This window comes from Myxocyprinus asiaticus, chromosome 2 (assembly GCF_019703515.2).
Source record: "Myxocyprinus asiaticus isolate MX2 ecotype Aquarium Trade chromosome 2, UBuf_Myxa_2, whole genome shotgun sequence".
NCBI classification, from domain to species: Eukaryota; Metazoa; Chordata; class Actinopteri; order Cypriniformes; family Catostomidae; genus Myxocyprinus; species Myxocyprinus asiaticus.
In genome coordinates this window covers 5,027,511-5,041,140 of record NC_059345.1, presented here as the reverse complement: position 1 = coordinate 5,041,140, position 13,630 = coordinate 5,027,511, and the positions used below count along the sequence as shown (strand labels likewise).

The 13,630-nt window shown below is 39.5% G+C and overlaps 1 protein-coding gene across 1 annotated transcript in view; it reads right to left on the bottom strand.

The window, feature by feature from the left end:
* LOC127453993 (ankyrin-2-like) overlaps window positions 1–13,630 on the bottom strand; it is a 120,785-nt gene that overhangs the window by 25,059 nt on the left and 82,096 nt on the right. The window contains exons 32-40 of the mRNA XM_051720880.1: window positions 13,289–13,500; window positions 12,839–13,046; window positions 12,340–12,436; window positions 10,040–10,268; window positions 9,715–9,840; window positions 9,480–9,602; window positions 8,981–9,013; window positions 6,714–6,735; window positions 123–5,024 (exon numbers count right to left, since the gene is read on the bottom strand). Coding sequence (XP_051576840.1) covers window positions 123–5,024; window positions 6,714–6,735; window positions 8,981–9,013; window positions 9,480–9,602; window positions 9,715–9,840; window positions 10,040–10,268; window positions 12,340–12,436; window positions 12,839–13,046; window positions 13,289–13,500 — 5,952 coding nt within the window. The remainder of the gene's footprint in view (window positions 1–122; window positions 5,025–6,713; window positions 6,736–8,980; window positions 9,014–9,479; window positions 9,603–9,714; window positions 9,841–10,039; window positions 10,269–12,339; window positions 12,437–12,838; window positions 13,047–13,288; window positions 13,501–13,630) is intronic.

Here is a 13,630-nt window from a genome sequence, read left to right as displayed (position 1 = left end):
AAAGAGTTGAAGCTTTAGCTACAAGACAGAGAGGTAGCACCTTCATCACTGAGGAGCTGAGGCAGATGAGAAAGAGAGAATGGGCCCCAAGAGATGGGGGATACCCAAGAGATGGGGGATACCTTGACTTCTGACTTTATCAGCTGGGATTCGTTCCATCTGCGTCTCAACAGGGTTGTCCCATCGGGGCCTAAAGACCAAAGGATCCTCAGGGAAAGGCATTTGCATGTCAGGGAAAGGTTGACACTTTATTACTGAGGCATCAATGGTGCTGCTTTCATCTTCAGATAAGGCACCAGCCTCCTCTTTTTCTTTCTCTGCCTGAGCCAATCTTTCCACTACCTTAGCTGCCTCATGACTAATCTCTTCAAAAAAGGCAACAGATGGTTTGTTTGTTTCAGTGGGCTGAAACTTTTTAGGTTTTGCTGGTGTGGAGGTTTGTATTGGCTGACCAGGCTTTCCCCTGACTGGTAGTCTTGATGGAAGTGCCTTAACTTTGCTGGACAAGTCAGTGCTTGTTGGACAACACTGGTCCTTTTTGGTTGGTCTCTTGGTGGAATCACTTTCACAGAAGCTCTTGGCTTTGGAAGACTTTGTTATACTGGAGCTTATGGATGGACCTGTATCTGTCTCAGATTTCCTCCTTGATTCAGGTTTTATGGGCAACTTTGACCTCTTATCCTTAGCAGGTTCTACATGCTTCACAGATGCCTCAAAACCAGTTTCGGACCTGAGGGAGCTGGCCTTAACAGGGATTCTGGATTTTGGTTTCTCCTCCTCTTTGGAGGTGGAGGTGTTTTTTCTAGTTGCAGACGATGAAGAGGCTGCATTGTGACATTTGGAGGCAAGTTTACTTCGGGATTCTAAGGTAAGGGAGTTTTTTTCAGGGGTTTTGGATAGTTCTAAAACTGAAAGCTGATCCTCTGGGGAGGAATCTGAGGACTCTTGGTCCTGTCTGGAACAATCTGAGGACTCTTGGTCCTGTCTGGAACAAACTGATCTAGTACTTATGACAGTGTCAGAAGAACTAGGATCAGACACTAAATGTCTCTCTTTCACTTCTTTGCCTGATTTCACTTCTACTGTTCCTGTAATTGTTTGGTCTTTTTCTGAGGATTTGGATGAGCCAGAAACACCCAATTTGATTGGGGTTCTGGTCTTTGAGGCATCTGACTTTGTATCTGCAGGCAGATTATGTTCAGCTGCGGGATTGGCAGATAAATCGGTAGCCTCTTTAGCGAGATCATCATCCTCCTCTGCCTTAATCTGCAAGGAGAGGTTGCAGCCGATCTCTTTCACTGCATCTCTGGGCGCTCTACCAGGTTCATCCCTTCCTAATTCAATGTGTTGCTCTCCAATTTGGAAAAATGCAAACCCTTCCTCCTCATAACTCCTTTTTGTCATGTCTATTGCACCACTTCTTGTCATCTCAAAAAGCTTTCCCTCTTGAAAGAGGAAAGGGTTTTGTTCACTTGTCGGTGTACCCTCCTCTGTAGGTGTTCTTCCTGGGGTTGTGTCTGGAGTTGCCCCTTGGGAGTGCCGGTCTACCACCAGGCCCAAGATCTTTTGCTCTTCCTCTCTTACTCTTGCTGCAAATGCATCATCATTCTCACGCATTGAACTCCAGGCATCTGTCCCTGCGTTTGCTGTAACTCCTCTAGATTCAGTTTTAGGAGGTTCCTCCTCAGCATCATCTTCCTCTGTGTCATCATAAATACATATTTCTGGTTTAAATGTTTCTTTTGTTTGCCCAATTACAATTGGCATATAATCAATGTCTAGGCTGCCACTACACAAATCTACAAAAGATGTCCCTGTGTGCCTCATGTGATCACCTTTAATCTCATCCGTTACATTTTGTTCTTCCTGACTATGCGATTTGTCGACTTCTAGGGAATCATCTGCTTCATTCTGTTGTTCATGGCTGTACATTTCTTGACTTCCCCTGGAATATTTTAAGCTTTCCTCTTTTTGTTCATCAGTTCTATTTGCAGCTGCTTTGTTGCCAATAGAGGCAGTTTTGTTCAACTGTGCTAACTCAGAATTAACACATTCTTTGTCATTAAATTTCTCACTGTAAGATTCTTGAGGGGGTTGAGGCTTTAAGTTATGCTTGTCTGAGACAGATTGAGGTGTCCCCATTGTTGATTCAGCAGAAGATGCACTGTGGGTCATGCTTTGGTGAATGTCTTCAGCTGTTTGGGGGCTCTTATGTATACCTGCTGGAAAAGGAGAGGGAGGTTGTACTTTAATGATGGGTTCAACAGACTGTTCTACCTCTGAGGCTTGTTTGTGCTCAAAAAACCCAACTTCATCCACAGAGGATGTTTCATGTTTGGATGAAAGCCCAAACAGTTTGTCGCTGTCATCTCCTGCATCAGACCCTACCAAGGTCTGAGAGGACTCACTATCTTTCCTAATGTCCTTTTTGTCTTTTGCATCTTGTTCCATTTCATCAAATGTTTTTATTTTGGCAGCCATTTTAAACATCTCTTCCTCTGGAGTTATTTTCCTCTGTGTCAGGCCACACTTCAACTCATCATCTTCTACTGCCTTCTCAGGAATTACTGGTGGCTTAAAGGGAACAATTGGGACCATGGGTTCTGGGGTTTTGGGATTGACATCATAACTTACCTCTTCAGAACTTGGTGTGTCACATGAGAGAGGACTCTTACCAGAACTTGTCACCAGGGACGTCTGCTCACAACTGTCTTCATCGGCATTACCCTCCTGTTCTCTGAGCATTCTACTACGCACACTGTCTGGAGGGAATTCATGGGCTTTGGAGGATGTCAGGGGCCCTGTGGTCACACTGTGTTGTTCTACTGTAGGTGGAAAAGCCAGGTTGGTTTTCTGATCTATGGGACTGCTTTCTAAGGAGTCACGGCACGGGGATTCCTTTGTTGGACTAGGCTCAATAGAGTCTGGGGATTTATTGGAAGAGTTGTCTTCCATCAAGGGACTACCCTCTAAAGAGTCCTTGTGGCTAATGGTAAAAGAGTCATCAGCTACTGGACTAAGGTTCTCTGAATCTTGGTGTCTAAGGGGCAGCACTAAACCACCATGATCCTGTATAGCTGCCCTTGAGGTCAGGGAGTCAGCAGAGGTTGATGTTGGCTGACCATCAAAGGTTTCATCATCACTTAAAAAGCTCTCTAATGTTTCAGATACTCTTTTTGTCAGTTTTCGAGATTTAGATGGCTTTGATGATACAGAAATAATGTCTTTATCAATAGATGTTGATTCATCCCCTATTTTAATAACTTTGCCATGAGGAATGCACATGGACTCACTTTTTGTAGGATCATCCACTGCTGGGCGACAAATTGAATCATCAGATGTCTGTTCATCAGTTGTCTTCAACCCAGTAGAAAAGGAAACAGATGGTTTACTTGTCTTGCCTTTAGGTGGGGCTGCTACTGATTTGGAGGTCTTTGCGAGCATAGACTGAGCTGGTTTCTGGGGTGATAATGAAAAGCTCTCAGGGCTTGTTTCTGGAGTCTCAGCCATGCCCTCATGTTTGTAACTTTCCTCAGAACTCACTGGGGCTTCCACTTCTCCAAGACTGGCATTGGGCAAGTCGACCATTCCATCATGTTTAAGGCTGTCAGAGCTCTCTGTACCACTATCAGGTAAAAGGTCTCTGCTGTGTTTTGACACATTTTTAGAAATTGTTGTTTGATCTTCTTTTGAATCTTCTCCAATGTCTTTATAGAATTCCATGTTTGGATGAATTTTGTGTTTATTTTCTTCGTAGTCTTCAGGCTTTACAACATCAAGAGACACTTCTTCATGTAAGGGTTCTTGGAGAAGACTTGCTGACTTTGTGAGTAGGGCCTCTTGTTGACTGGTTGTGTGCTCTATTATGGAAGGTCCCTTGTGCTCAAAGAGGCCAGACTTTCTTTTTGAGGGGTCTTGGCCAGTTTGAAATGCTCTCATTAGTTCTCTTACAGACATAGTTTCTTCTAGTTTCTCAAGCTCAGGTTTTGGGGATCTGGGGGGAATCTGTTTTTGGGATGAAGCAGATATTTTTTTCTGGCCTGATGTTTTATGATCTTTGACAACAGAGGACACTTTGCTTTCAGCTACTTTATATGGGGTTTTCTGGCTTATCTGCTTTGTATGGCCTTTTTGCTCTTCTTCTACTTTCTTTTGAAGAGCTTTAACTTTCTCTTTAATGGAACCAATTGGCGTCTCCTCAACCACTGGTGACACAGGAGATTTTTTTCGGTCTTCAGGGACAGGCAGTAGGGCATCCCCTTCAGAAGACTTCCCAGTGCTCTTACTGACAACGCCTTCTTTTGTACTACATGACTGGGATTCATCTGTGTGTCCATGAGGGCCTTTCTTTCTGACTGGCTTTGTCACTTCTGTTGTTTGAGGTTTAGAGTCTTTTGCTACTGTTGCAACAATTTTTCGACCACCTCTGCGCAGAACAACCTCAGTGAAGCTTTGCTGCGTTGCAGTCTCTTCGGATACATGCCTAGAATTTTCAGGTGCATCCAGTAGATATTCCTTAACTTCACCGCCAGAAACAGTTTGAATGCCAGAAGTGTCGCTAGCACCCTTTGATCTCTGTGAACCTCGGTTGACTCTAACTTCCTTTAGAAGTGATTCTTGAGATGCAAAGGCAGCCATCATTTTGGCTTCTTCAATTTCACTGTCTGTTAGGAAAACCCAACCCTCATCTTTCCTATAAGGGTGACTCTCTGTTTTGGTAGACTCTTCCTTCTCACATGTTCCACTCCTTAGAATTTCACTAACTTTTTCCAAATCCTCTTTGACCTTTTCCATTATTTCAAAGGGCTCTGCTGACACCTCCTCCGCCCTCTTATCTAAATAATCCCCTTGAATACGACTTGCTTTCTCTGAGGAATCAGTTGTCAGAATAGCAGTCATTTTGATAAGATCTTGCTTCATCTCTGACACTTCAGAGAGTAAATCTGGACTTGCGAGAGCAGGATTGTTTTGAATCAGCTGTGTTTTCAGGAATGTTTCTGTTGAAGTTTCAGTGTCTTCATCATCTTTCATGGTGATACAGGACATTTAAGGAGCAAATTAACCAAAATTTAAATTAAAGGGACAGAGATTGGAAAAGGAGATAAGGGATAAATTCAGAACAAAGTTTCAAGGATCAGAAGGCATGAAGATGTCAAAAAAGTGGAAAGTTGGAGGATGAGCAGAGGGTGTTTACTGGACTTATGGGAGAATAACAACTGCAAAGCAAATACTAATCAAATCTTTAAAACAAGAGATGAATATCAGGAAATAACTTTCTTAACCACATTTGGTTCAACAGCACACTCACTCATAAACAAAAAGTAAGGCAAACTAATGTGACAGATAAAAGGGAGATGAAAATAAGTCAACCCAAACACTGGGACATCTACTAAAGTACACTACCACAAACTAGACATCTCAAGATTGTTCAAGATGTATAATTCATATCTACAAAGGAAAAAAGAGAGATAAAAAGAGAACTCAACAAAACTCACATCAAAACAACTCCTTAACTCCATAAAAAAAAAAAAAGAAAGCCAGTGATATGCAACTAAATAAGGAAATAAATGCATTTGAAAAACAACTCAACCAAAATATTTATATTATAAATTAAAGTGAAATTTTTCAAATGTATTTCAGATTAGAAGTGGTAATGGTGAACAGTGGTAATGGCAAACAATGTTAAACAAAGAGCGGTATTGAAAGATCATTCACACATACAAGACAGCATTCAAAACACTGTATAAGCTGTTATTTCTACGGTAAACTGAGTTATTTAACATGCTAACGTGTAGTAAGGGTTCAATTCCAACTATTCCTACTTACATCTGCATACTAGCCTAATGTACTGTATATAGCTTGCTTAAAGGTCACATTACATAGTGTGATGATTAATATTCTCTGATGCTATAGTATGCAATCTATTCATATCCAATACAGAAATCAGCATATTCAGTAGACTTATGTATGCAATTGATGATATGCATAATTTAATCTTCAAAATAAGTAAATAATGTTTTGCACAAATTGCACAATATCTAGTCCTAAAACACAATGTACATTTCAATGTTTTGCTTGTCAGAAATTTAGATACAAAGAGGGAATCCTCTTATCAGACTGGCTTTTTGTATGTGTAATAAAAAAAAATTGACAAGGGTTTTTGTGGAAAATATGCAAAACTACTAAAATAGGAGGAGGGGGGTTCCAACAGATTTGGGTGGGAATCATAATTTGCTTTGCAGATTGTTATTGCTTTTAACGAAGGGATCAGGAATCTAAAACAGTTGAAAACATGAAGATCACCACAGTATGAATGAAATTTACTTTGTGCACAAATTCATGAACTTCTCACTCTATTTATGAACAGAACTGGAGAAAACTACAACTGAAATATATCTAATGGACTCCTTCTATAGCTTAAACAGAGTGACAGGTTGGATATATATACACATTTAATATGTTTGTTTTTTCTAGTAGTTATGTACAAAGACATAAATAAGGAAATAAGATTTTATAAGGGCATATGTTAGAATGTTAAGCCTTAACAAGTTAACTCATACAAACACAATGTTACACATGATTATTTTATAGAATGGTAATGTCATGCTTTGTGAGTCATTCAACAGTGGTGGCATTCTCAGTTAGTACGTTCAGCGTTAAAGTGTCAAGTACAAACAAGTACATGTTTTAATTCATTAAGTTAAATTTCTTACATTTCTCAAGTGTTCGGGTTGTCTGTAAAGAAAAACAGGTGAAGAAAATTGAATTGTATGCAGGCTATGAATGAACAGACATATTAATATGATTTTTTAAAAGATTTTACTTTGTTACTCTATGACATTTGACCCTACACAAGTAGTCTGGGTGATAACATTACAGTTATCACAGCTGGAAAAATGTACAGCAGTGAGAAAATGTGTGTAAACCTTTTGGAATGATCTGGATTTTTGCTGGAATGGCAACTAAAACAAACAAATCACATTTGAAGAGCCATTCATGCAATTTCAAAGGGTTTCAAAACTTCAAAGGGTCACACTTACACTGGCGGCCAAAAGTTTGGAATAATGTACAGACTTTGCTGTTTCGGAAGGAAATTGGTACTTTAATTCACCAAAGTGGCATTCAACTGATCACAAAGTATAGTCAGGACATTACTGATGCTAAAAACAGCACCATCACTATTTGAAAAAAGTCATTTTTGATCAAATCTAAACAGCAGCCATCACTCCAACACCTTATCCTTGAGTAATCATGCTAAATTGATCATTTGGTTCTAGAAAATCACTTGCCATTTGTTACGCCCTCTAGGCGTATGTGTTTTGTTTTCTCTCTGTGTGTTTTCTGTTGCAGGAGTCTGCCCCCCATTGGTTCATCCATTTGCATTTGTTCCAGCCAATCGCCGCCTGTCTTGTGTGATCAGCCAATTGCACATGGAGACCTGAGATCACCCAGGTCTATAAAATTCAAGATGGCTGTTATACAAGAGGACCTGTTTTCTATTGCTTGTGGCTTTTGTTGTAAAGCTTTTCAGTTTGTTTTCTTTGTTTTGTTTTCTTCTTTTGACTTTGTAAGGTCCTTGGACCTTTCTTGATGCTCGTTTTATTTTTGAATTGGGAACAGGTTGGGGCCCTGCACATGTTGCAACATGTAGACCTTAACACTATCTAGTAACACCAGGTAAGGAGTGGTTGTCACCAATTGTAAGTTTTTGTTTTAGTTAGAGTTAGGCAGATTTATTTTGTGTTTTGTTTTCAGTAAGCCTTTTCTGCCATTTAGTTAGCTGGCTTTTTGGTTTTCCTTGTTTCTTTTTGTTGGCAACACTCTTGTTCCCTTTTCACCTTTTTTGTGTTTTCTTTTGTTGGACCATGTTTATTTGAATACATTTAATTATTCTCAGTAAAGCTCACTTCTTGCGCTTCAAGCCTTGTTGGTGGTCTGCTTAAGCCTCCTTCTGTTTATTTGCACAAGGTTGTTCTAGTTGGTTCGGTTCTAGTTTATGTTGATGTCCCTTCGATATCCCTAGACTAATAGGGACGTAACACCATTATAACAAACGCAGCTGGAAGCTATTTGGTTTGTTAAATGAAGCTTAACATTGTCTTTGTGTTTGTTTTTGAGTTGCCACAGTATGCAATAGACTGGCATGTCTTGAGGTCAATATAAGGTCAAAAATGGCAAAAAAAAAAAGAAACAGCTTTCTCTAGAAATTCATCAGTCAATCATTGTTTTGAGGAATGAAGACTATACAATGCTTGAAATTGCCAAAAGAACTGAAGATTTCATACAAAGGTGTACACTACAGTCTTCAAAGACAAAGGACAACTGTCTCTAACAAGGACAGAAAGAGATGTGGAAGGCCAGATGTACAACTAAACAAGAGGATAAGTACATCAGAGTCTCTAGTTTGAGAAATAGACGCCTCACATGTCCTCAGCTGACAGCTTCATTGAATTCTACCCGCTCAACACCAGTTTCATGTACAACAGTAAAGAGAAGACTCAGGGGTGCAGGCCTTATGGGAAGAATTGCAAAGAAAAAGCCACTTTTGAAAAAGAAAAGGTTAGAGTGGGCAAAGAAACACAGACATTGGACAACAGATAATTGGAAAAGAGTGTTATGGATCTTAACCCCATTGAGCTTTTGTGGGATCAGCTAGACTGTAAGATGGTTGAGAAGTGCCCAACAAGACAGCCACATCTATGGCAAGTGCTACAGGAAGCATATCTGGACAAACTGACAGCTAGAATGCCAAGGATCTGCAAAGCTGTCATTGCTGCACGTGGAGGATTTTTTGATGAGAACTCTTTGAAGTAGTTTCTTTCCATAAGAGCAAAATCTGTACATTATTCCAAACTTTTGGCCGCTAGTGTATCTCTGTGCAATAAAACAATAATAATATTTAAAGATGCACTGGGCAGGGTTTTGAACAGAGCTAAGGGAAGAAAACAAATGAACTCATGTTAAGCAAAAATGCAGTTACCTCCTCATCAGGTTCTTGATCTGAATCTGATTCCTTTGAGGAGCAAGAAGCAGCAAAGGAGGAAGAGAAGATAGAAAGATGGACAGAGAGACAGGAAAGACAGAAGGGGATAGAGAGAGCAGGCAAAGCAATTACCATAGCAAAAAACTTATTTAAGACCAGCCAATGAGGCATGGCGTATCAGGGGTAAGGTGCAAACGAATGACACAAAATGCACGACTCAAAACTGCTGATCCAACAAATTTGTACAGAATGAAATAAGAAAACAGAGGACAAAAGGCACAGGATTGACTAATTCAATTTTGTGACACTTCAACTATATTTGACAAAGTTTCTCACAAGTTGAAGTTTACATAAAACAATAATATCATGGCTACAAACTGAACGAAATAATGCATGCGAACCTGCCATGGAAGCAGACAGCAAACTAATAACTGCAAAATAAATGAAAAAAAAAAAAGCTCTGTAATCGGAGTAATAGCATGCAGCATGAGCTTACCTTTGAGTAAGCTGGTAGTGTGATGTTTAGATTACATATGGCACCATGAGTTAAACTCCTATAAGATCTTGGATCTTTCGTGAAGGACAATCGTCCACAAGGCTCTTGTGTGTTGTCTCGTATCTGCAAGTGATTTACCAAGGAAACCGTTATGACATTTTTTTTTTTATAAAAGATCACCTAACTTCTATAATACATATAACTGCTGAATAAAAATGCCTTATAGTTGACTCACTTTGATGAAAAGAGCCAGTCGGTTTTCTTTAAAGGCGTAGAAGCTGAAGACATGATGATGGCCACTTTTTGTCAGGGGGACCAGGTTTCCAAAACAGTCTACAAAGATTGGCTTTCCCTCTAGTACCTATAATGCAACATAATGACAATCCCCAAGTTTATTTGTAAGTCCTACAAATCAGATTATATTAGGTAAATATTTCATTTGAAATCTAAATAATTAATGAACAATTACGTAAAGGCAGATATAACATGGATAGTTTCGAAACTAAAGTTAATTGCCGCAATGTAGATGTTTGAATGTTCAGGCCCTATCCATCACCCACCTCCACATCTCGACTGCGTGCCACTTCTGTGAAGTTCTCTTGTTGCTCCAAAGTTTTGTCCATTTTGTCATCAGTCATACAGAAACAGCGCAATCGAGCCTCAATAGGGTCGTGCGTCTTGGCAAAGATGACAAACTTGGCCATGTATGGTACACAGATGATCTCTCGATACACCTGAGTGGCAAAGTTAACCGACTCCTGCACCTGCCTGCAGTCTATCAACCAGAATCTGATAAGGTAAATATAAAGCGGGGACATTGGTATGTAATATCTGTCTGGGCATCAAACAAGATTTGCTTTCACAATAGGACCATTCCTTCTTGGATAACTGGTTGAAAATGCTGTAAATCTTAACTTACCATCATGACATAAGTGCAATACTAGGACCCTAAAATGTATTTGGATACTTACGCCACACTAACAATTTATGAATTTCATTGCAAATAATAAACTATCAAGTGGCATCTGCAAACAAATGATGCTAGATCTTTTCTCAGAGCTAAATTTTTTTTTTCTAAGCCATTTGCCAATTTGCAATTACTTGGAACCTGTGTCAAAGTGATATTTAGCAGATATACAATGTAAGTTTCCCTTAAGTTCACACAGGCTCCGTAGCAGAGCAACCATAGGTGTAGTTAAGTGTGTATGTGCTATCCTTCTACAACCTACTGAGACCGAGCATGACTACCCGAGCATGCATTTTCCATTTCCCTTTTTGATTTGTATCTAATAAACATGCAAAAAAATAAAAATAAAATAAAAAATAAAAACCCTCTGAGCACATACTTTTCCGGGACTAAGTTGTGAAATAATACCAAGCTAAAGAAAGTTATTCATGTTTTTGAGAAGCCACAGACATTACATCAGAAATTAGCATAAATAATTCTGATTCAAAGTAATGTCCAGCATCATCCAATTATTGCCAACCATGTTAAAATAAAATTATACATTATAAATTCTAAATCTATGTACTGATTATCATTGTCCCATGTCTGCCAAACATGTTGAGTGGTCCAATGCACTTTATAGGAAAGTTATAGGATGCTCACTTGCTCCCTATTTAGTGAATGACTTAAAGAGGCCCTATTATGCTTTTGGGAATTTTACCTTTCCTTTTGTGTGTAATATAGCTGTTTGTGCATGTAAAAGGTCTGCGAAGTTAAAAAGCCAAAGGGAGTTACTCTCTCCCACAGAAAACACTGCTCCTGAACTACCTGAATCGCCTGGTTTGCAGTCCAGCCATTACTTCCGTGATATAGCTACGTCACTATGTAACACGTCTGCATAATGCCTGCCTAAGGGCTACTTCGGTTATGGCAAGGGGCGTTACATTTCTGACACACGCTCTAAGCGCTTGACCAATCACAACAAACTGGCCAGCTGACCAATCAGAGCAGACTGGGCTTTTCGGAAAGGGGGGCTTTAAAGAGACAGGAGCTAAAACAGAGTGTTTCAGACAGAGGGTGACAAGAGGTGCTGCAGCAATGTACAGTATGAGAAAAATAATGTGTTTTTTTTAACATTAAAGCATGTAAACCTATTCTAGTAGACCCCCAAAATAAAATTATGAACCTGTAAATGAGCATAATATGGGCTCTTTAACCTCCAGTGTGCTGTCGGTCTGCACTGGTCTCAAAACAGTGTGAAATGCATCTTATTTTCATCCTAACTCCATATAAAGCCTTTAAAAGCAACATTTGTCAGCTTTTGAATGAACCCATTTATTCTCAGTGTGATAATGCACATGAAATACTGCATTTCTAAGGGAAAAATGCGCTAAAGAACACATTAGTGTACACTGTGTTTAATAGCGTGGTGTTTCGCAATAAATCGCTAAAATGTAAAAAATGGCATGTCGGATGAAACTAGCGACTCAAATTTTTTTAATCAAACAGGTTTCAATGTAAAAACGTCATTAGATTCCTTACCGGATGAAGTTTTGTTGGCGTTTCTTCCAAAGACAAACTCCGCTGCAATCGGCGCCATGTTGTTTTGTCACATGACTCTGTATGTCGAAAGTTTAACCCTTTACTGACTGCACAGAGTCTCCTAAACTGAGATCAGTCGGTTTAAATTAATTTCAATTATGTCTTGCGTGTAGCCAAGCCAAAATACAACGTCTATGCATGTGTACGCGGGGTCGCACGAGGTTAAAATAAATACCACCTAGTTTCATATTTTGTTAACTAACACAATAACATTCATACATTTATTTGTGTAAGTGTGGCTTACATTTTTAAATACCTCACTGTATAAATGTTAGAAATGTATGCTAGCTTTTTAGTGTATAGTACAGATACCTGGCAGATACATTTGTTGTAAAGGACACACAATCATTGGTAAATGTTAATGGCGTAGTTCCAGTGATATCCTCCCATTGAGCAGGTGTAGTCCCACCTACACGAGCAAAAAAGACAAGGTTTTGGTTACAAAATGCATACATGTTGTTAAATATAGACTTTTCAAAGGTTTTGTTGTTTTCATATCTTAAATTTGGATATCTTCTATTGTTTTAATACCCTGCTTTATTGTGTCACAGGTAGGTGTTGAACATTTTTACAAGCTTATGTTGCGCTGTCGGGCTGGTCAAGATGCTTAAACAAACAGATGGTAAAAATGTCTGGAGTCACAGTGTTTTCACTTTTCAGGGAATTTCCTAAAGTAGAAATGGCTTACATATAGTGGACTCTGCATATTAAGTAGGCAAAGTTTTGGATGTCTCGCAACATCTAAAGCATGCAAATATAATGCAGAGTATTTTAAGCTTGTGCATGTGTGAATCCACGTGTACTTTCTCACCTGTGATGCTGCATAACAAGCGCAATGTAGGTGTATCGCCGCCTCCAAACCCGCTGTGGACTGGGTCAGCAGAGCTCTTCGGGATAGGGATCGTCATGGTGATGGGTTTATGAAACTTCCTCCTCCGAGGCTCCAGAGTGACTATAGGACTGAATGTGGCTTTATTACCCAAGATCTTCCTCACCACATCCACACACATAGGTTGAGACTGACCAAAGTACAAAGATCGCAATTCTTTATTATTACCATTTTCGACATTTTAGAATAATAGTAGTCATCAAAACTACAAAACAACAATTATAAATAATAAAAATGATATATATATATTCAAAGTAGACACCATTTGCCTAGATTACAGCTCTGCACACTCTGGACATTAATTAAACAATATAAAATGAGCAAGAGAGCTGTTGTTCTGAATACCAGCTTGGAAAACATTGTCCATGTTACCTGCAGGCCGACACGGATGCGTTTAGTGAGCGCTCCCTCTGGGAACACAGCCTGGACTTGCAGGACTACTGTACTGCTCAGAATTCCACCTTCTGGACCAATAAGATTACTGTCCTGTTTGATGCGTGACACCACTGCAAAGTACTGTGGAAAATCTCGAGTGATGATGCGACAAATGCGCCTTCTCTCCAGCTCCTCTGGTGGGTCAAGTCCTGAAATTAATGATGGACATACAGAGTGGCCAATGAGAAGAGGACTATTCAGGGAAGTGCAAAGGGATGCATACGACACAGTTAACTAAAAACACTGCACTTACTAATTAAAATCATACTTGAACAATAC